General features: G+C 40.1%; 1 protein-coding gene across 4 annotated transcripts in view; it reads left to right on the forward strand.

Annotated features, from left to right (window-relative positions):
- RAPGEF4 (Rap guanine nucleotide exchange factor 4) overlaps window positions 1-22,482 on the forward strand; it is a 308,154-nt gene that overhangs the window by 241,725 nt on the left and 43,947 nt on the right. For all 4 annotated transcript variants that reach the window (XR_005020628.1, XM_036858163.1, XM_036858165.1 and 1 more), the window contains 7 exons: window positions 888-972; window positions 3,321-3,381; window positions 5,152-5,228; window positions 5,637-5,783; window positions 7,662-7,777; window positions 13,367-13,455; window positions 17,716-17,794. Coding sequence is in view for 3 of the 4 variants with exons in the window: in XM_036858163.1 (XP_036714058.1) it covers window positions 888-972; window positions 3,321-3,381; window positions 5,152-5,228; window positions 5,637-5,783; window positions 7,662-7,777; window positions 13,367-13,455; window positions 17,716-17,794 (654 nt within the window). In the remaining variant the exon portion in view is untranslated. The remainder of the gene's footprint in view (window positions 1-887; window positions 973-3,320; window positions 3,382-5,151; window positions 5,229-5,636; window positions 5,784-7,661; window positions 7,778-13,366; window positions 13,456-17,715; window positions 17,795-22,482) is intronic.

The following is a 22,482-nucleotide window of genomic DNA, read 5'->3' on the forward strand; positions in this document are numbered from 1 at the left end:
TTTACTATTGATGTATAATTAAACTCTATTAGTGATTCCAGAATTATTATAGACATGAAAGATGATCAGCAATCCACTCAGTCCTCCCATGCCAAAGTGTCCATAATACCCACAAGCCCCATCCTTAAAGGCAGACTCTTAGATACTAGTTTTATAATAAATTATAGGGAAAAAACTGTACATAGGATACTGATTAACATCTCATGGAACAGTAGTCCTCCATAGAACAGAGTTTGGGAAATGTGGGTGTATTCTTCCCTTCTTTCCCTCGTTTACTAATCCCACACACGACTATTTGCCTTCTGCCCATCTCATGCCCTCACTTCCTCAGGGATGGGTGAGAAAATGTTGTCTATATGCATCCTTTATCTGAGTCCTGTGGTGGAAGCATATTACATAACCCAAAACAATAGAGACAACAGCATTATTATTCTTTTAGTCTAAGATATCAGGATCCCAAGAAATTTGGATTGATCGTCAAGTTGATTGAACCAACAGTTCCTAGTGATGCTAAAAGATAAGTTTGTTGTTATTGATCAAGGTAGTGATGAAAAGCAATTTTGTAGAACAATCATCTACGAAGTAAGAGGTCAGTTAGCCAACTACAGTGTGAACAGAGATGTTCTTCCCTATGAGATGGAAAGGAAGGGGATTATGTGCCCTTCTGATTTCTTCCATGTCCTTCCATCAAGGAACACGTTCATGTCAAAAATCCCTTTAGGAATGATCATAGCATAATCTCTCCCTCTGCCAATGTTTTTTTTAATCGGGATTTCTCCTAAGAATTCCCTGAACATGTTACCGACCCCCGAAGTCACCTCTGTATTTCAAGCCCTTAGCAATGACTTTTATCTCATTATTTCCTTGTTACTTTTTTTTCTTTGTAGACCTGGCCAGAGGACCGTGGATGACCTAGAAATTATCTATGAAGAACTCCTTCACATTAAAGCCTTATCCCATCTTTCTACCACGGTAAGTTTTCTCTTGGCTGAGGCAGCGGGGAGGGGCGCACAGTTTGAGTTAAATGCACTGTTAGGCCTGAAGGAGAGTATTGGAGAGTGTGGGCGAGGGGCAGGAACGCCTGAATTCTCCCTCACAAACGGCCCCTCCTGTCTCTCACGAGATGCTAAGGAAGCTACGCCCATGTGCAATCACCAAAAAAGGATCAAGTATCACGACGTTATTACCAGCTGCCCTAAACACCAGGGCGGCATGATGTGAGTAGAATTGGAACATATGCTTCAGACTTCCTGAGTCTTGGAACCCGCATACCTAGACAAGAGAGCCAGGCCTTAAGAGGGGTGTTCAGTCCCTTCCATGACATATAGAGCCATGTGCGGAAGCGGGGCTGTGGGGGGGAGAAATCAAGACGACCAGCCCTGGCCCAAGGGGCCAGCTCCACCCAGGTTTGCTGCCAAACTGAGAAAGGAGGCAGAAGGTGTAAGAGAGCATTAGTTCAGATCTTTTAGGGCACAAGAGCGGTACCTGCTAGTGAAAAATGGCCCAACAGCCGTATCTGACTCTGAACTTTTACGTGACTAGGGTATTTAGAAGAACAGTGGACAGAAACGTCTCCTGCCATAGGAGGGACAGAGAAACACAATTTCCAGGCAACACAAGTCTCCTATATGCTAATAATTCAATAGTAATAATGATAATAAAAGAAGCTGTTTCAGCATCCACAGATCACAGGTTTTATGCTGGGCTCCTCAGCAATGTCTATCTGCTTAATCTGTCCTTCATTCCCAGCTCACTAGGTGATATTATGCTGTGGCAGTGCCTGTAGTCCCTGCTCTGGGGGGGGGGGGGGGGGGTAGAGTTCAGGTCTCCACTGAGAGCAGTGAGGCATTCACCACAACCCCAAGCAGAAGGGTTCCAGATCCTTCCCCCTTCAACCCAGACAGGACTGCCTTCACATCCCTCCCACTCCCTGCACTACTGGGGATCCGGAAGCTTGCTCACCTACATGGAGTGTCCAGGGGTCTGGTCCAGCCCAGGCGCCCCTCCCTCCCACCACCCTGCTGTCATCTTCACTCTCTCCACGGTGGGATAGGTCTAGTGCCCAGGGGCGTCACCCGGGAAGCTCTTGCATCTATAGGGGCAGCAGGCGAGGCTCCACGAGCTCATGCTGGAGAGGGAAGTGAGGGAAGACCCCTTTTCCCTACCTGTTGTCCGGGTCCCCAGCATGCGCATGTTCTGACTTCCCCAGCCTTGGTGGAATTGGGAGGATTGTGGGTAGTGGAGAGGAGGAGTCTTCTACCTCAAATCCCAGATACCCAGGCACTGTGGAAGATCTCAGGTTATTTGGTTCTTAGGGAGAGAGAACATAATTTGGGGCCATAGTTTGGAATTTAAAAAAAATAACTCACACATTTAAGCTTAATTATTCAACTTCAAGACATTGAGTTTTCTAACATGTTTGCAGTGATGCATGATGTGTGATGCAAAGAAGAGCCTCCAGGAGCAAGAGTCATGATATTGTGGTTGCTCTCACCCTCTCGCCAAGATGAAAGATAGGCAAAGAAACTGCCTAGTTCATACATGTGAAACCAAGTTTAGACAGTCTCTAGGGAGATTGTCTTGTAGCTTATAAAATAGCTTTTGTAAAAGCTTTAAGAGTCTGGTGGCACAAGACATGGATGCAACGTAAATGTCCATCAACAGATAAATGGATAAAGAAGATGTGGTACATATATACAATGGAATACTACTCAGCCATAAAAAAGAATGAAATAATGCCATTTGTAGCAACATGGATGGACCTAGAGATTATCATACTAAGTGAAGTAAGTCAGACAAAGACAAATATCATATGATATCTCCTATATGTGGAACCTAAAAAAATTATACAAAGGAACTTATTTACAAGACAGAAATAGACTCACAGACATAGAAAACAAACAGGGTTACCAAAGGAGAAGCAAGGGAGGGATATATTAGAAATTTGATATTAACAGATACACACTACTATGTATAAAATAGATAAGCAACAAGGTCCTAATGTATAGCACAGGGAACTATATTCAATATCTTGTAATAAACTAAAATGGAAAAGAATCTGAAAAAAAATATACATATATATGCATAACTGAGTCACTTTGCTATACATTGTAAATCAACTATACTTCAATTTTTTTAAAAACTAAAAAAAAAGAAAAAAAGAATCTAGTGGCACATCTAGTGGAAGTGGTTCTAGAAAGGAGGAGCAGCAGAGTGGGAGGTGGCCACATGGAAGTCAGCACTGTTCAGAAAGAGAACGAGTCCCTCCCCAACCCCCCCAAATCTGGCCTTTCCCCACATTCTTTCTCTTTTCCTTCTAGGTGAAACGGGAGTTAGCAGGTGTTCTCATTTTCGAGTCTCACGCCAAAGGGGGAACCGTGTGTAAGTGAAGACTGTAATCGTGCATGGTGCCTGGCTGGCCCCCTCCCGAGGATGTGCCATGGGAGCCTGACTGCAAATGCTCCCATTTCCTGGGCCTGGGTCTGACTTGCCAGGATGTCATGTGGCACCATTTGTCTTTCTGGACCTGTGATTATTCCCAGCACGTATCCCTTACTCTGCAGCCCGCTGGGTTTTGGGTGCCAGCATGGGAGCCGTTGCCAGCCTATGTCTCCACTTGCTCCCTCCGCTGCTGGCTCAAGGCAGTGTTTAAAGAGGGTGGGATGAAGTCAGTGCTCTTCAGGGGGGACCCCAGGCAAAACCTTTACACAGTGACCTCACTTCAGTTTGTGGCTTGAGAAGAACTAATCTATCTCTTGAGAGGCTAATTAGAATGGCACACTCTCCTGCCTTCTTGTTCTTCCCTCATTTTCACTATCAGCTCCAAGCCTGAGAGAATTTCTTTGCCCCAAATATTTATGCAATACTAATATGTAGTATCTCTCCAGCATGCACATTGTAGTTTAGTTCTATGATCCTATTTGGGAGCAAGAAATTGAAATTTCATATTAATAAAAGTGAGCAAAATTATTTCGGCTGGCATTTCCCACTCATCCTACAAAAGCCTTCTTGAAAAACATGGTTAGTGGTATATTCAGATCAGGAAATGCCTTTCTCTAATCTCTCTTGGAGAATAGTAAGATACAACAGCATGCTACGTTTCTCAGGAGTTCTACAGTAAAGATAAGTTTCACACCATTTAAACTGACACTTCCTAAACCCAGTGAAACATAGAAAACATTTATAATGGACACCTGTTAACTTTTCGACACATTCTTTGGAAAATCTTGCTCTTTCTTCAGACTGAGTTGTGTTAGTCAAATAAGCAGAGACCATGAACTGTAAAAGCAAAAAGAATTAAAAATGATGTTTCCAATATTTTACTTTTAGTCATCAAAAGTGGTATTTCTAACATTGATATTTACTTTAGTAAGAATGTCTTTTCTTTACATTTTAAAGGTTCACTTCTAATATTTTTTTAATTTTTATGGTCACTGATGACTTATAACTTTTCTATTCTTTTCACTCACTCTTACTGATGGTTTTCATTTTATCATGAAATACTTAAATATTTCAAACAAAAAACTAGAGGTTGTTACAGACACCTTTTTAAAAAACATTTTTTATCAAATAGTAACCTTATGCCATATTTTTTCATATTTTCATTTTTTATATTTTCTAAAAAATGAAATTCTACATTTGAAGGCTCCTTGTTCCCTCCTTTATCTCATTCTTCTCTCCCCCTCCCCAAGGTAACTCCTACCCTATATGATGTGGTTATCATTCCAACCCATTTTTAAAAAAATATGTAGATATGCATCCATCAGCACTATGTAGTGCTGATTTGCATGTTTTCAAACTTCACTTTACCATTCAGAATACTTTTAAAAACTGTGTTCTATAGCTTAGTAAGTTTTGATGAATTGTGGGGGAAATGTATTGCTTTAAGGAATGGAGAGCTGGTGAATTTGTATCTAGTGAATACGTATCTTTAGGGCACAGCAAGGAGTGCAGTATTTCTGTTCCTTTCACATTCTAAAGAAAAGGAAGTAATATTCCACCTGAATAAGTTCGTATTTGCCAGTAACTTTTTTTCCCTTCTGGAATTAAATGCATAATTCTGGGGACTTAAAAATGATGATTTGATAAGCTGTAATTTATACTGATGTGCTTCTACTCTTGTCATAAGTCTTTTCATCTTTTTGTATCTAGTGTTTAACCAGGGGGAAGAAGGCACCTCCTGGTACATTATTCTAAAAGGATCAGTGAATGTAGTCATTTATGGCAAGGTATATATATCTTTTTTTCTTTCTGAAACTTTATTATGCTCCGTATACTAGTGGCTCTAAGTATTAACAACGTAATGCTACAATTAAACTTGCTACAACATCGTTACTCTATGCAGAAAAGACGTTATAGCATCTCTAATCATAAATTATCTAAGTTATTATACTCAGAGTAGTACTGAACTTTCTGGGGCTCCTGGATTATAATGTATACATTTAAGTTAGGCCCTAGCCCAGATGACTCAATGAAAGAGAAATGAAACATTATAATGTAATTATGTGATTTCCCCCCCCGCACTTGGCATCCCTGGGTACAGCCTGTTGATATATACAGTGTTTTAGGGGCGGGGGCAGGTGGGTGTTTGCTCCCTTTCAGGGATCACCTTCATCTGGATGTGTTGCTCTCTCCAGGGTGTGGTCTGCACGCTGCACGAAGGCGATGACTTTGGCAAGTTAGCGCTAGTGAATGATGCCCCGAGAGCTGCCTCCATCGTCTTGCGAGAAGATAACTGCCATTTCTTAAGAGTAGACAAGGAGGATTTTAACCGGATCCTGAGGGTGAGTCCAAGGTGAAGTGTGGCTGAGGGGCGTTCCATTTTCACTTTTGCCAGATAAGAATGAGTGTCGTGTTAATTGAGCAGCACCGTGATTAATGAATGCTCTAGGGCCAAAGGGCCTTGCTTACAAACCTGGCATGTTCAGTGTGCTGGGGTGGGTTCTGAGGTCCAGAGGTGATGTTCCAGTAAAGCTGCAAAATGTGCCGCGCTGTGCTGGACCAAATAACCCTGCACACACCTGAACTGGTCCATGAGCACTGAAGACAAATAGGGATGCCTTGGCAAAATGTCAAAGTCTGAGACATTTCTCTTTGCAATCCTAGGTTTCCCCTTTTGTGTCCTTCCCCACCTCCCTCTCCATGTCTTTCTCTATCCTAAACCTCCTGTCTCTTCCCAATCTGAATCTTTCTCATATCCTCATGCTCCCTCTGGATTTATTAAGTGACTACATTTTAGTGGCAATTAATGTCCACCATGGTTACTCTAACCAAGCATTTTCATTTCAAGTGCTTTTTGTCAAATTGATTCACACTAAAGGAATTTCAGACTCTGGCGAGTAGGTGAAGAATAGTTGAGGTGGTAGGAGGAGCCATGAGATTGCACTTAGAGATGGCTCTGCAGATGGGCCTAATGGAAGCTTGTTAAAGTATTTGTGAGAGTGGGTGATGGTTAGAATAGATGGTCCCTAGGTTCTCCCCACCATCCAGCTCCTGGTCCCTTGGGAGGGGCAACCCAGCTTTAGCTGGTGGAAGCCTGATTGTGGACCACTGGGCATGGTGATATTGTCCCAGCACTCCTGGCATTTCAGGTGGCCCATGGTCTATCCCACCTCACCCAGAGAGACTGTTCCCTCCAGGATCACTTTTTGCTCTTTTCCCTTCCCTGCTGGCTCACAGAGCCGACTCCCTTCAATGCCTGTCCCAGCCTAAGCATCTTTCTCTCTCCTACCCTAAAATCCTAAATGCACCTTCTGTGTTTTCTGGTACATTTAGCATTATTTAATGAAGATTTATAGTCTCGTTCCCATTCCTTATGTGTGGACACCTATTCCTACACAACCTTAAGCTTTTGCCTTTGGCAGCAAAATTTCTGACAACAAAGTTTGTCTCAGGAATGCGTTCTTTTGATGCAAAAAAAATTAAGTTAAAGATTAAAGCATTGACAAATATAGAAAAAACGCCGCATGGAATTTGATTTGGTTTTTATCCAGTCTCTTAAAATAGGAACCAAATGAGGAGGAAACGTGCATTAAGTTTTTTTTAATAAATTATTTTTTCATGACATTGAAATTTGAACTTTACTCTTTTGGAAGTTTACACACATGGAGTTTGCACTCAGCCACAATTATTCTTTGAAAGAATCAGATTAGGACCATTATCATGGATGTAATTTATAAAATTATTCAAAATAACTGAAAAGTGTTCTTAACACATTTCAAACTGATAATTTTTACAAGTCTTTTGATTAGAGGGAAAACATGCCACTCCTAAGAAAACTAAGTACCCTCAGAAGATAATCAGAATAAAAGAACTCTGCTGAAGCTGAGTGCTATTTGCCACATATATTTATAAAGAATAAGTTCATTGGCTCCTCCCTCTTTCCGCTGGACCACCCTCTCCCAAAGGTTTCTCTGAGCACACTCCTATCTCCTCAGCTGATTTTCTGCATCTCGGGTAACAGCAGAGTTTTAAAACCACGTGCCTCCAACCTCATCTGGTCCTTTCTCTGACCGTTCCAGCCCTTGACTTTGAAAATGACTTAATTTGTAGACGCAACAATTAGCATCACAAGCACCAAATGAGTTTCTGAAGCGTCTGAAATTTTTTTCATTGTCTGAGAAAACGGCAGCATCTGTATGTGGTGTAATTTGTATTTGCAGGACGTTGAGGCGAATACAGTCAGACTTAAAGAACATGACCAAGATGTCTTGGTGCTGGAGAAGGTCCCAGCAGGGAACAGGGCTTCTAATCAAGGAAACTCACAGCCTCAGCAAAAGTAGGTTTGCATCCGACACTGCAATTGCCAGACTATGATTAACCTTTTCACATGGTATCATCATCTCTACAATAGCACGTTCTCCTTTTTTGTGGAAGACGGCAGTGTGTGTGACTTTTTTTCTCTCTATTGACTAATCACACATCGTGTGCAGTATAATGTATCTGTTTCTGGCACTGCGTCGAGCTCGGTGCTGCCTAGAGTAATTCGGGGGAGAATATTCCCCCGCTGTAAAAACACTCCCTCTGTATGTGTGCAACTGTAATAGCTTGGAGCAGAAGGCAATAGCTTTGGAGAGAACAATGGGAATAGGAGTGCCAGGCAGCTCAAGGGATACGTAGGCCCCTGGGTGTGGAGAACCTTTGGTATTTGAATTTCATATGTAGGATTTCTCAAGAAGTGTTTTCATCGTGCTGTCGGAATGAGCATCTTTGATGGAAATCCACACTTCAAATATAACACGGTCTATTTTTTTTTTAATATTTATTTATTTAGGCTGCAGCGGGTCTTAGTTGCGGCATGTGGGATCTAGTTCCCAGACCAGGGATCGAACCCAGGCCCCCTGCATTGGGAGCACAGAGTCTTACCCACTGGACCACCAGGGAAGTCCCAACACAGTCTATTGACTGTGGCCTGGAAACATCCATTTGGCCTCATCCATACTTATTCCTGCTAACGTCCGAAGGGTATTTGCTTCACATTTAACATCAGGTCACCCATTTAACTTGACTCTTTTTCAGTATGTCTATGTTCGGTTCTATCTTTTGCTGCAACACCTTACATGAGACTTCTCTTAATTAAATGTATGAACGTTTGAATAGTTAGGGAAATTAGGAAATGTAGCTCTAAGAAATTATAAAAAATTACAGAATCTCATTTTTTAAGTAAACGTTAATTTTTAATCTTAGAGTAATAAAAACACCAATTCTGTAGGTAAAGAAATGTGGCCACAGACTATGTTGAAATGGAGTGCATCCCAAGTATTTTTCTTTTTTTGCCAAGTAAATGGGATGTTCCCATTAATCAACACACTCACCATAAATGATGAGTTTTAATTGTTTAGACTGAAAGCCCAAGGCTCAGACATCTCATCTGGATGAGTCCACATATCTGCAAAGAAGGCAGGAAGAAATATAATGTTATTGAAGAGCCATAGTATATCTTGCATATTTTATCTAATCCTTATTACAACCCCTTTTAACAGATGATGGAAAAATTTAGGCTCCGAGAAGTGAGTTCCTTGCCCAGGATGACAACACTTTTAATGATAGAGCTTGCATTCAAGTCCAGCTTGACCAACTTCTGAGTCTATGCTCCTTTAGCCTCACAACTTACTCTAGCAAAATATGGTATATAGATACTCTCTCCTCAACACTATCTAGTAAACGTTGCAAAGCAATATATTTCAAAAGGGCTGACATAAAATAGACTATATAAAAAACTATCCCTTCACTTACAAACCTATAAAATTACCATCCAGAATTCTTTATTATTTTTCTATTTTTCACTACTATGCATTCTTGAAAAGTGTTCTTGCTCAAATGTTTTTTAGCAGTTGTCCTTCCAGCCCACAAAGGAGGATGAGAATGAAAACATTTTTTACGTGAAGTCTGGGACTACCCCCAGTGATTTTCTTTAGTGCTCTTAAGTATAACTAGACCATTTTATAGTGGTCATCTACATTCTTTAATAATGCCTCAGATGTCTCAGGAAAATTTTGCTACCTGAAAAAGTAAGCCTTAAATTCTTCATAACCTTAAAACATTTGACCAAGAGGGCCCCGGAGGCCCCCTTCCTTCACCTCTTTATGGCATGGGAAGGTGATCAAAAGTGTTTGCATGTTACAACAGCTTCCATTCAGAGTGCTCTCCAAATACAGATTTTTTTATGAAATCAAACTAAAGGGAAAAGGAGAGCCCACATGCATTAAATTTATTTTAGGCCTGGATCTGATTTCTGTTATATCTCCTTATTTGTGTCCTGTAGACCAATCTAAATTGCTTATATAATTCACAGCCTCGTGCATGTTCACAGCACACCATTTAGGAAATATCAGGCATACACAGAAGTGCACCATGCCAACCATTCCCTGAAGAGTAAAAAGCCACTCTTTCTGGGCTTCCCTGGTGGCGCAGTGGTTGAGAATCCGCCTGCCAATGCAGGGGACACGGGTTCGAGCCCTGGTCTGGGAAGATCCCACATGCCGCGGAGCAACTAGGCTTGTGAGCCACAATTGCTGAGCCTGCGCGTCTGGAGCCTGTGCTCCGCAACAAGAGAGGCCGCGATGGTGAGAGGTCCGCGCACCGCGATGAAGAGTGGCCCCCACTTGCCGCAACTAGAGAAAGCCCTCGCACAGAAACAAAGACCCAACACAGCCAAAAATAAATAAATAAATAAATAAATAAAAATGTAAAAAAAAAAACAAACACTTTGAACTATTCTAAAAAAAAAAAAGCCCCTCTTTCAAAGGGTTATTTTCCGTGTTGAGTTTTCCCGAGCCAGACCAGAGTTGAAGGGGGGGGGGGCCATGTAAGTGAATTTTGGCCTGATGTTCTGGACAACTCGAAGAACATGACAACAACCGTGTCTCTGGATGGACTTAAAATTTAGGATCCTTTAGGGCCCCTGTCTCCTCAGAAATTATCTTTTTTTCAGCTCAAAGAGGGTCACCATGTTGGTGCTGATAACGTTATTTTTCTGATTTACCTTTACCCTGAGAAATCCAGAATAGTTTATGCATACAGTTGGCCCTCCGTATCTCGGGGTTCCACATCCATAGATTCAACCAACCACAGATGGAAAATATTTGGGAAAAAAAAATTTTCAAAAAGTTCCCAAAAGCAAAACTTGAATTTGCCACACACTGGCAACTGTTTAAATAGCATTTACACTGTATTTACAACTATTTACATAGCATTTACATTGTATTAGGTATTATAGGTAACATAGAGATGATTTAAAGTATATGAGAAGAAGTGTGTAGGTTATATGCAAATACTACGCCATTTTATATAAGGAACTCGGGCACCCATGGATTTTGGTATCTGCGGGGGTCCTGGAACCGACCCCCTGCGGATACCGAGGGATGACTGTACATTTTAAACTTTCAAAACTGCCTGACTCTCCTCAAGCCACTCAACTCTGAGTGTGATATTAAAATGTCAATAGCAAGACAGTATTTCTCATGATGGATAAACTATATGAAGCCCTCAAATATTTACCATTTTGGATATCTTCTGCTCTGTGGTTATGTGGTTTTAATAAGAGAGAATCTGAAATGACTGTTCCTGTTTTAGTGACTGTGTTGCTTTTTCCTTAGACTATCAACCACCCAGTCGTTCAACTCCATCCTGTTTGCAGAAAGATAGTCTCTTTTAGGCACCATTCCCCACCTCTTTTTTTGTTCTGGATGCAGATAGACGTGTCCTCATTTCCAGACTTGGTGATAGAAAAAGATTTTCTCTCACAAGTTTAGAACCTCACAGCTTAGATAATATAACCAATCAGGGTTCTCTTTAACTTGGACTACAGTAACTTCTTCATGCAATAAACTGAAGAGAGCCATACTGTCTGGTCTTCAAGTCTTCTCCATTTAAACAGAGGTCAAGCAGTAGGCACCTGGCAGTGTCCAGCCTGAAAGAAAGTAATAACATGTTTCAGCCAAGCCCAGAGCTGCCAGATAACAGGCCAGAAGCTCCCTGTCCCTCCCTCTTCAGAGTTCCTGGTCCTGAGAGATTACCAACCCCTGAATAGCCTTCTGTGGAGCTGAGAAGAGAGATAGGGTAGGGTAAGGCAGTTGTACCACTAGAGGAAGACTTTGGCAGCAAAAGACAGGTGCCCTGATGTCTGCAATTGACCAGGTGGGCAGAGAGTAGAGACGCCATTTTCTCTTACTAGTGAGCCAAGAGCATTCAAGGCTTGCCACCCAGGTAAGCCTTTATTCTTTTTGACCAGACAAAAGCCCTAGCTAAAAATGTCCTAACCAAGAACACTAGAATGGGAAGCCAGCCTTCTGGCTGCCCTCTCCAACTCCAGTTCCTTATTCGTGTGGCCAGGTGCTGCTCTCTTCCAGGTCATCTTGGAAGGGTCATCAAAGAATCATATATTTTAGGAATTATTGAATGAACTCAGCAATTTTCTCCATTTAAGTATTGAAAGTCATTTATAGATTCGCCCTCTCCTTCCCTCAAAGAGTCATTGCGTATAAGAGGAAAAACCCTCATCTTCTATGCTGTTTACTTTGAGAAAAGGGTCATACTTTTCGGATTAAAGTAGTTTGTTTTGTTTTTTATCCCCTGGCTCTTCCTCTAGTCTCCAAAGCCAGATTCTTTCAAAGATTGAACTCTTCAGCTTCCTTTTGGTCCTGAGGGCACACACGCACATGCACACACACAATAGGTTTAAGTAACAGTTACGTTCCAGATAGACTGCATTTGCTACCTCATTCAAAACCAGGGCTGCTTCACTCACTCCGTGTTCACGGGCACAGTGTCATATGTTGCATTGCCTCTTCTTCACTCCCTCAGGCAGGAGGTTAAGACCCTGAGATTTAATACATTAGAGATATTCTTGGGATCTCAACACACTTCCTCTAAGGTCTCAAACAGGCAGGGAAAGGGTATTGGTGAGGAGGCAAAAAAAACCTGAGTTCTCCTGGAGCTGAATTCTACCGCTGCTTTCTAAACACAAGAGAATTTTATTTTCATTGTTGTTTTTCTTCCCTGTCATTTTGCCCTAAGTGAAACGCCAAGCAGAAGAGCAAAGTCTACGTTTTGGAATAGGAGTACCCAGATCACAATGTATTTTGCCTATAGTTTTCACCCACTGTTTTTTACCGTCTTGAATATGACTTTGAAATAACCCACCTTCAATTTAAAAAATACATCCTCCCATGTTGATTGAAGAGCTTCATGGCTGGATCTTCTGATATGATGCCTAACGTCCCCCACCCTGCCAACTAATTGATATTTGACCTTGAAATAAGTTATATGGATGTTCCACTACTGATTTATTTCCTATTCAGATGCTACTGGGGTTTGTTTGCTCATTGGTGTTTTGGGGGTTTGTTTTCTTTTCTCTTCTCCTTAGCTGCATTTCCAAAGCACATACCAGTGTACAGTTGGGAAAGACAGAGCATTCCAGAAATAGGCAGGGGAATCCAGTGTGCGGTCAAAATTTTGCAACAAGTAACCCATATATGGATAACCTAGTTTACTGTCACTTCCCCTCGCCCTGAGCTGCCCTGGGATTTACATGTTCCTTTTCACTCCCCCTTGGAACAAGGCTGAAATGCCTCAGTTCCCAGCCTGCTAGAGCCACTCTCTAAGAAGTTTACTTTAGTCCCATGTAGGGAAAAAAGAATAACGTTTTAGTAACTACTTCAATTTGTGATGTTTCTGTTGCCTTCCTGTGTGACTTTGACAAGGTACATGATCCTTCTTACCTTATGGAGAATATGGGTCACAAGTTGAGTCCGTATGGTTCCCTGGGATCTCAAAAAAAACCCAAGCAACATAGATATGTAAAATGTTATATATTAATGATCTGCCCACTTTTGGAAAACTAATGATGGTTTTATTTCTTATCCAGGTATACTGTGATGTCAGGAACACCTGAAAAAATTTTAGAGCATTTTCTAGAAACGATACGCCTTGAGCCAGCTTTAAATGAAGCAACAGGTAAACACCTAGAACAGTTGTGTGTCTATTAAATCCATGCAGAGCATTGTAAAAAACAAAATTCTGAGTTCATTCTCAGTGTGTGTAGCCACAGCAGTTTTAGAAATGGGTCACGTGTACGACCATTAGACGAGCAACCTCCTGGCCCTCCTCTGCCTGCTCGCCCTGGTTGTGCTTTGTAGATGGTTCAGTCTCGTTCATAGATATTATGAGTAGCCTTCCAAAGGCATTTGTTATCATTTAGAGCCCACCTTCCGTAGGCACCTCTTAGGCTATTATTTAAATAGTACTTATTCCCGTAAAGGATTTGAAGCTGCCTGCATAAAAGGCACAACAGTGCTCCAACTGGGAGTAAAGTGGTTCTTTCTGAGATTCTTGGGCTGCCCCAGAGTGTAACGAAACACCACCTGTATTAGATTCCTAGGACCGCTATAACCAAGTGCCACAAACTGGGTGGCTTGAACAACAGAATGTATTGCTTCTTAGATCAGGAGGCTAGAAGTCTGAGATCCATGTGACGGCAGGGTCGGTTCCTTCTGAGGGCTGTGAGGGAGAATCTGTTCCATGCCTCTTGCCTAGCTTCTGGGGGTTTGCTGGCCATCTTTGGCATCCCTTGGCTTGTAGATGTGTCACTGCAATGTTCATCTTCACACAGTATTCTCCCTGTGTCTCTTCACATCGTTTTCCCTCTGTGCATGTGTCTCTGGGTCCAAATTTCCCCTTTTTATAAGGACATCAATCATATTGGATTAGGTCCCACATTAATTATCTTATCTTAACTTGACTACATCTGTAAAGACCTTATTTCAAACAAGGTCACATTCTAAGGTACTGTGAATTTGGACTTCAACATATCTTTTTTGGGGGAAAAAATCAACTCATAATACCACCTTCCAGTGAACCAGTCTTGTTAACTAAGACACAGAGATTTGAGGGTAAATGAGATGAATCTCACCAATGAATTAAGTGTTCAGAGTTTGGTATCATTCTGCACTTTGGCTACCATCTTATGTGTGACTTTGGAACAGCCCACATTCATTTGCTACTGGCCTCTCAGAATAATGGGTTGATATTTTAAGCACACTGAACTCCATAGAAGAAGATTTCTCGCTGAAAGAAGTTCAAAGACTTATCTAAAAAACTTAGTAGTAGTTCAAAGTCCAGTTCTGTCATCTTTGCAATATACTCAAGGTAAAGTTAACATTATTATGTCTCCTAAAAGTATTTTACCACTGATTTACTTCTTATTTTATCTTCTCATTCCAGTTTCTCATTTTTTTATATACATTATCTAAGGTTTTTTATGTAGTAAATTAATTGGGGAGTAGTAGATAGAAAAGCCAGGATCTCTGGCTCCAGGGCAGCTATTTTCAGTTCAATATTTGTTGAGGATCTTGTTGGGCTGGTGCTAAGCTGGACGCTTAGGACAAGGCAGTGTGAACAAGAAACCGCCCTCCTGTCCTCAGGAAGCTTATAACCTGCTACAGGACCTAAAGGAATGTGCAAACTACTTGATCATAAGGCTGAGGGGACCAGGCAGAGTGTCACAGAGGATACAGCCTTTGAAGTGGCCCTGAAGGAAGGCAGGTAACCAGTAACTAGAGACTGAGGACAAAAGCCTTCCATCCTGAAGGACAACATGAGTGCTGACCTAGAAAGAGACAAGGAGGACCAGGTGGTCTGGCTTTGCTAGACCATCATATACAGAAGTGTCAGAAAGAAGGTAGCGTCTAAGAATTAGGGTCCAGATCTCAGAGCATCTTAAATGTGAAGCTAAGCCTTGGGAAGTGGTTGAAGATGTCTGAGCAAGGAGAACGTGATAAGATCTTTTCTTGAAAAAGGAAATCCTTGAGGGACCAGTTATGAGAGGATTGCTTGCTTCCAAGAGGCAAACATAACCTCAAAGAAACCAAATTTCTAGGACCCGAGGTCAGGAAAAATACAGATTTTTCCCCTCTGATTAACTGTTGCCCAGAATGTGTGATTGCATAATACAAGAAACAACATCTTCTCTAAAGTGAATATTGTCCAAAAAGGAACGTTCTGGTGCATTAGAGACTATGGAATCTAAGAAAAGATCTGTAAGATCTTTACTACCCACGAAGAACAAATATATTCTTCTTTTTAAAGTCACTTCTGAAAGAGGAGGGGACTGGATTATTGCTTCTTAAAAACTTGAAGCCCAGAAATCAGTGTATAGCGTGGCTGTCACTTACGATATGACTCCTGACCATTCCATTTTTTATGTTAGAACTAAGTTCACATCATAATTTAATACTGAACTTTATTCCCTGCAGTTTTTTTCTGATTTTGTTATTCTTGCAAGTAATGTTCATGGATTGGATGAAAGAATAAATCTGTCTTTCTTATAATCAAAGATATGAATTACTATATGGTCATCCTAGACACTAAAAATAATCTTAGTTCAGCCCCATGAAACTCATGGATGCAGGGGTGGGAGACCCTTGGCGTTTTTGGATTTACAATACGAAAGAGATGTCAGAATTGCCAGTGAAACTGGTTTACATCGTAGAAATGAACACCCCTGGGTTTGATAGTACATTCTCTTAGTTTACCCCAAAACATGTATTTTCTGCCTGAGACCTTTTGGTTTCCTAGACTTTCTACTTCTATGACCAGAATTAGTCCTTGAGTGACTTGGAAAATCATTTTCTAGTAGGAAATGATTTTTTTAATCAGTTCTCAAGAGTTACTGCTTATGAGCAGAGAATAAGAAAGCCACATTGAGATGTGGGTGCTGGGTGATTACCATGCTGATTGACAGTCTCGCCAGCCTTGGAGCACGCTACTCAAAACTCTGCTTTAGCAAAATTTAAATTACTTTATAGCACAGGCCTCTGGGAGCCTTATAAGCAAGCATTTTCTCTCCTATCCTCAGAGAAATCCTTTATATCTAAAACATATAAAGATGACCCTAGATGTTAAACTCAGACATGCCAATGAACATCCTTTCATACCTAAGAAAAAAAGTTCCGTACAGCTTCTGTCTGACACCTCGCCATCTTCTGTGGCCCAGTATAACGGGACTGAAATCACTAGTGACACCTAGTGACAACAACTTTGGATTACACTCATCACCTATATTTAAATGAGTATAATGGTATTATGTGACGTGATAGATATGTTAAGTAAAGCTAAGGTGGTAATCATATTGCAATATATACATGTATCAAATCAACACTTTGTGTATCTTAAACTTACATAATGTATGACAATTATATCAATTTTTTAAAAATACGTATAACGGTTAAACCTTTAGTCACTGATTCCAACTTTGATAGTATTTGTTAATTTAAAACATAGACATTGAAAATTCAATATCTATAGTTAACGATTTTCATATTTCTCACCCTTTTCTATTAGAAAAGTTATGTGAGTTTCACAAATCTCAGCCATGGTAGTTCATTTTTAATTGAAAACCCCCATAAGCATCTTGGATTCCAAAGCTTTAACTTGTGTACTCCTAACGCTTTTCGATCTGTCTTTATGTGCTTTCCCATTAAGGCTGCCTGAATAATACAGTCTTTGCAATGAAGAACCAGCATCAAATTCAAAATGAAGCTTATTTGGGGGGACTTGCCTTATTTCTTTTGCCATCTCCCCACTTACCTATCTAAAAATAGCTCCAAATATAGGACATACACCATTTTAATCTACTGGAGAGCTTTTGTTTTGCTTCAATTGCTGCTCACAGCCTTTATCTTGTCTTTTTTTTTTTTTTCCTGCTTTTGTTTCCCTCGCCAGTTCTCTGCTCTTACCACCTCCTTTTTCTGTAATTCTATCACCCTTTCATCTTTTATTGCTCCTTCTGGAAATAGAAGGTGAAAAAGAAATAAAGGAAAAGAGATATTGACAAAAGACAGGTGGTGTAAAATGGACAAAGAAATGACCATGTCCTAATCCTGCATACATGGTACTGCCCATGTGTGGCTCTTTAATTTTATATATATATTTTTTAATTAATTGTAGCTCAGGTGACCAGTGTCATTATTACAAGTCTGTCTCTTTTAAAAACTACCATACGTTTTGTCCATTGTCCTAAGAAATTGAGTTTTGATCTCAAGCTCTGTCAATCGTATTATTTTTATATGCAGTGCTTCTTCGTACAGTAAAACCACAATACCCCAAGCCGATGTGTAAGAACCACTGGCCAAGAACAAATGAATAGATACTCCAGCTTTCCTAAACATTTCTACAGGAATCTAATTTCCTTTTCTGCTTTGTTTTGCCCCCCTGCAGATTCTGTTTTAAATGACTTTGTTATGATGCACTGTGTTTTTATGCCAAATACCCAGCTTTGCCCAGCTCTGGTGGCCCAATATCCTTTTGTTGTGAGAAGTCCGTTCCCTCGACAACACCCCACACGTATACAGCCATTATCTCATTGCATGCTCTCCAGGTAAGTCATAGCTCGGGCAGAATTGTGCTTTCCGCCCTTGCCGAACTCTGAAACATCAGCAGTTTTCCCCTCGCACAGGTCTCCAGCTCTCCCTGGCATGGTTTTGCTGTGCCATGTTTAAGGATTTCCTCCTTATTCCCTGTGCAGGGAAAAGTGCGCCAGTTTACCCTTATAAGGAAGATAATGCTGATGAGAAATATACATACCTGGGAGGTGGGCCAGAGAAGGCTATGGTGAACAATATTATTAGGGAATATTATTAGGGATAGTTTCCTAAGCTTGGAGACAGACTTTGTACCTCTGTCAGGATACCTGGCAGGCTGGACGGTGATGTGTTTGTGTCCCTCTAAGCTGTAGTATTAATCAGAACACTAACCTGCTGAGATATATACAAGTTATCGTTGGGAGGTCACTTTTCTTTCACATTCGCCCTAGTCCACCCTATTCTCTAGATACCGAAATTTATTCCTTTGTGGCTATTTTTATTATTATCCCATTGACTTATGTCAAAGATATAAAACTTGAAATTCTAATGGCAGTTCCTCTAGGTAGCTTCATACCGAGCTTGTTTGGGGGCAGCTTTTCAATAGTCTATTGAGTTGACCAGTGGGTGCACAGTGTCTGGCACAGAGGGAACATTCAGAAGATAGAAGTTGAATAAAAGGAGTGAATATTATGAATGAGTTACACCCTCAACTTTGGCAGCATGTGAAAGTATATTTTCCACTTCTGCTTTATTTTTAAAGCAGCAAAAAATTAGGTCCCCATATACTTTGGCCTTCTTGAGCAGCGAAATATATTGAAGGAGAATGGCTCTCCTTTCTCTGAGCAACCCAATCAATGTGGCATGTTTTCCTTTTTCAGAATTATAATTGCCCTACCTGATTCTCATTTTCTTGTTCACCCATAATTCTCTTTGAAGTCAACAGAATGCGTGAGGATGGGAGATTGGAGTTGAATGTGCTATTCAGAGGATGCTGCAAGAGTGAGATTTGGGTGTTTATTTGCCTGGAAAATATCTTTCCAAGTAATGACAGCTTAATGAGACTTAAATATATTACATATTCTTTCTGGCTCATATTTAGTTTTTCTCAAGTAAAATTAACACATTCAGGATCTCGCTGTGCTCTTTAACTCCATACATAGTAATCATTATTAGACCTTTGAGATTTGTTGGAAGGAAAAAATAAAAACCACCATTGAGTTTAAATTTTTTTTTTCCCCCAACAGTTAGCATGTTGATAAGCTTAAGGCAAACAAAACCAAAAGAAGGGTGAGAGAACGTAGTGGGCCAAGTCATATCTTTACAACTCAAAGCCCCAAACACTAAGCTTATATTCTTCTGGCAAATTCTGATTTCTTATTAGCTTATTCTCCTTCAGAATTGATTGAGAACATTCATAGCACTGACCTCTGTTCTTAAAATAGAAGATCCTAGAGGGAGAGTCTATGCCATGCGCCGGTAGGAATGTGGCGGGGATAATGTTGCAGGGAGGAGGAGAAGGCAGGAAAGTGGATGGTAGAATCAAGGGAGGCCTGTGATATCCAATCCTAATTCTTTCCTCAGAGATGGAAGGAATCAGGCTGGTCGGGTATCATCTACACTACCTAGTGCCCTCAGACCACCTCCTTCACACCCCGCCCTTTAAGAACTTAGATTCTCTTAATTGTTCTATTTTGAATCAACTCTTTCTTTACGTGTCAGGCACCACTGACCCATGTTATACTACTTTATCCTTACAGGCCTCTATTGGGTTAGTATCAGCTTTATTTTACAAACGAGGATTCTGAGGCAAAAACAAACATAACCCAAGGCAAGTGGCAGAACTAGGATTTATCCAGGTCTTAGGATTCCAAGCATGGGGTGTGTCACTTTTTTTTTTTCTTCACAACTTATTTCTTTAAAAGCTTATCTTTTAACTAGAGTTTAAGAACATTTCTTGGTAATGTATTGCATGCAGGATACATGTTTATCTGTGCTTCAGTTGGCTAAAAACCAAAGTGGGCCAAATAAATAGTGTCCAATAGAACTTTCTGCAGTGATGGAAATATATATCTGTGCTAGTCCAGTAGCCACTAGCCTTGAAATTGGCTACTATGACTGAGGAACTGAATTGTTAATTTTATTTAATTTCTATTAGTTTAAATGTAAATAGCCAGATGTGGCTAGTGGCTGCCATATTGGACAGCTTAAGTCCAGTCCTTAGCTACTGGGAGTAAAACAAGAATTACTGTCCTCTTATGCCTAGAGAAAGCATGCCAGGGAGGCCAGGAACTTACCCTGCTGCAGGCAAGCGAATGGAAAGGGCTCTATCCTTGAAAGTCACATGTGTGTAAGTGTGTTTATATCATGCTAAAGACTCAAGTTTTAGTCCCTTTGCCTCCAGGGAGATGTTATATAGGCTTCTTACGTAAGCTCCTTTTTTTTTGGTCATAAGTAACATAAACCAACTGTGAGTGACTTAAGGAATAAAGGAATTCATCAGAAGGATGGGGTAACTCAGAGAACTGAAGGAATCCTTAAAGAGTCCAGACCTTAGAAGGGAACCTCGGGGGTAGCAACTAAGGAACAGCTTTTAGAGTAAATCTACTCCAAACATCCTGGGCCCTCACCTCATTCCCACATCCCTGGGAATAGCTTGAGTCACTGCCGATGTCTTGGTCAAAGAAAAGCAAAGCACTTTACTGGACAGTTTTATAGAGACTACCTGTAAAGAAAAATAGAGAAAGTGGAGAAATAGACAATGAACCATCAAAAAAAAAAAAAAAAAAAACCACACATATAAACTGCTTAGCACCATGTCCTCATGTGACAGGGAGATAGAATGTAAAACGGAACAAGTGGGCTAATACCCATGTTGTTATGGGGTTTAGGGATAGTAAAATATAATACTTAACCACGTTCCATTAAAGCACTTATACTGAGTGAGTTGATTTGGCTGAGTGTTTTTAAGTACTTAATATGTGTGACTTTTCATAGCAGCCCTATGAAGAAGTCAGTGTTTTCACTGCTCTTTTTCCAAATCAATAAACTAGGATAATGAAAAATTATGATTTGCTCAGAGAAAGGTAATTACTAGTACAGAAAAGATTTGAGCCCTGAGCCACTGGCGGCTATTTCTGTCCTTAATCCACATTGTATGTCTCCTCCAATTTTGCTTTTAGCACAGCAGAAGATGGTAAAACTCTGTTTAACATTAATATTTCAGGCCTTTTATGTGCTAATGAGAGAGACTCTCTATTCATTAGATATGCTTGGGACATGAGTTGGCCTGATGAATACAAGTGCTTTATAATGAGTTTTTTAAATTATATTTGTTCAATTTCTGTACTTTTCATCTCTAGTTTCTTTAATCTTTTTAAAATCTGTACTTAGAATTCAGTTCAATTTTCCATTAGTCTTTAAAAAGAAAATTAAAACCCCCTATAACCCTACCAGGTATTACTATGGTTAACATTTTGGTATCTATCCTTCCAGTCTTTTTTCTATACATATAGATATATGCTTTGAAATATAAGGATGGGGTCATACGCTAAATAATTGTGTATGCTTTGTTACTAAACAAACAGAGCCATTTCTCTCCCAATAATTTTTTTTCACACCATTTTTCTAAATATAGATAGCTTTGTCATCCTTAAAAATAGAACCATTCTCATTGTAAAAAATTCAATTTACAGAAGAAGAGAACAAAATTCACCTGGTATCTCACCATTGTATTATGAAAAAGCTTTCAGGAATTATACACGTGTATAATTTTATATAAGTGAGATCATGTTGTATATGCTTTTTAAAAATATGTCTTTTTTCACTTAACAGTATGTTGTGGATATCTTTTCAAATCAGTATATACAAATAAAACTACATCATTTTTTCCAGATAATTCCACAAACACTGAACACTTACAATGTTATACAGTGCTGGGCAACAAGGTGACGAGGATGCATGAGAATAACATGTTATCATTTTTATTGAATCACAATCTTATATGGTAGATATGTCATAATTAATTTTCTTAGCCTCTTCCTATTGAATATTTAGATTATCTCCACATTTTTTCCTATAACAAACACAGTGGGATGAATCAGCATCCTTCCAGCTAAACCTTTGCCCACATATATTCCTTACTTTAAGTTTCTAAATGTAAGCAAGGAATACGCAATATTTTAACGCTTTTGATGTTTATTGCTGAATTGCTGTCCTATTGTTTTAATTTTGTGTTTTATGGTTAAACTCTGCCTTCTTTTTGTCTGTACAAATGCAGGCAGGCCTTCAATTCAGTTAAGTGATCACAACTAAGTTAATATTATTTTGAATTTTAATAAATGTATCCTTGATTCAGAGCATTTTCACATCATTTACTTTATCTTTCCAACACCAGCCCCCACATGTGAGGCAAAAAAGGCACTGGTATGATATTTATTTACATTTTACAAGGCACTCAGAAGCCAAATAACCACCTAAGATTCCACATATACTAACAGATGTTTGGAGAAACTCCGTGTAGCATTAATGTAATTCCAGTTGCAATGGACATTGTATTTGAGTCCCCACCATCAGTGCCGTCTCAGGTGGTCAGTCTAGCTGGTCATGGTAATTGGCTGCCTTT

Source organism: Balaenoptera musculus, chromosome 7, assembly GCF_009873245.2.
Source record: "Balaenoptera musculus isolate JJ_BM4_2016_0621 chromosome 7, mBalMus1.pri.v3, whole genome shotgun sequence".
Classification (NCBI taxonomy): domain Eukaryota; kingdom Metazoa; phylum Chordata; class Mammalia; order Artiodactyla; family Balaenopteridae; genus Balaenoptera; species Balaenoptera musculus.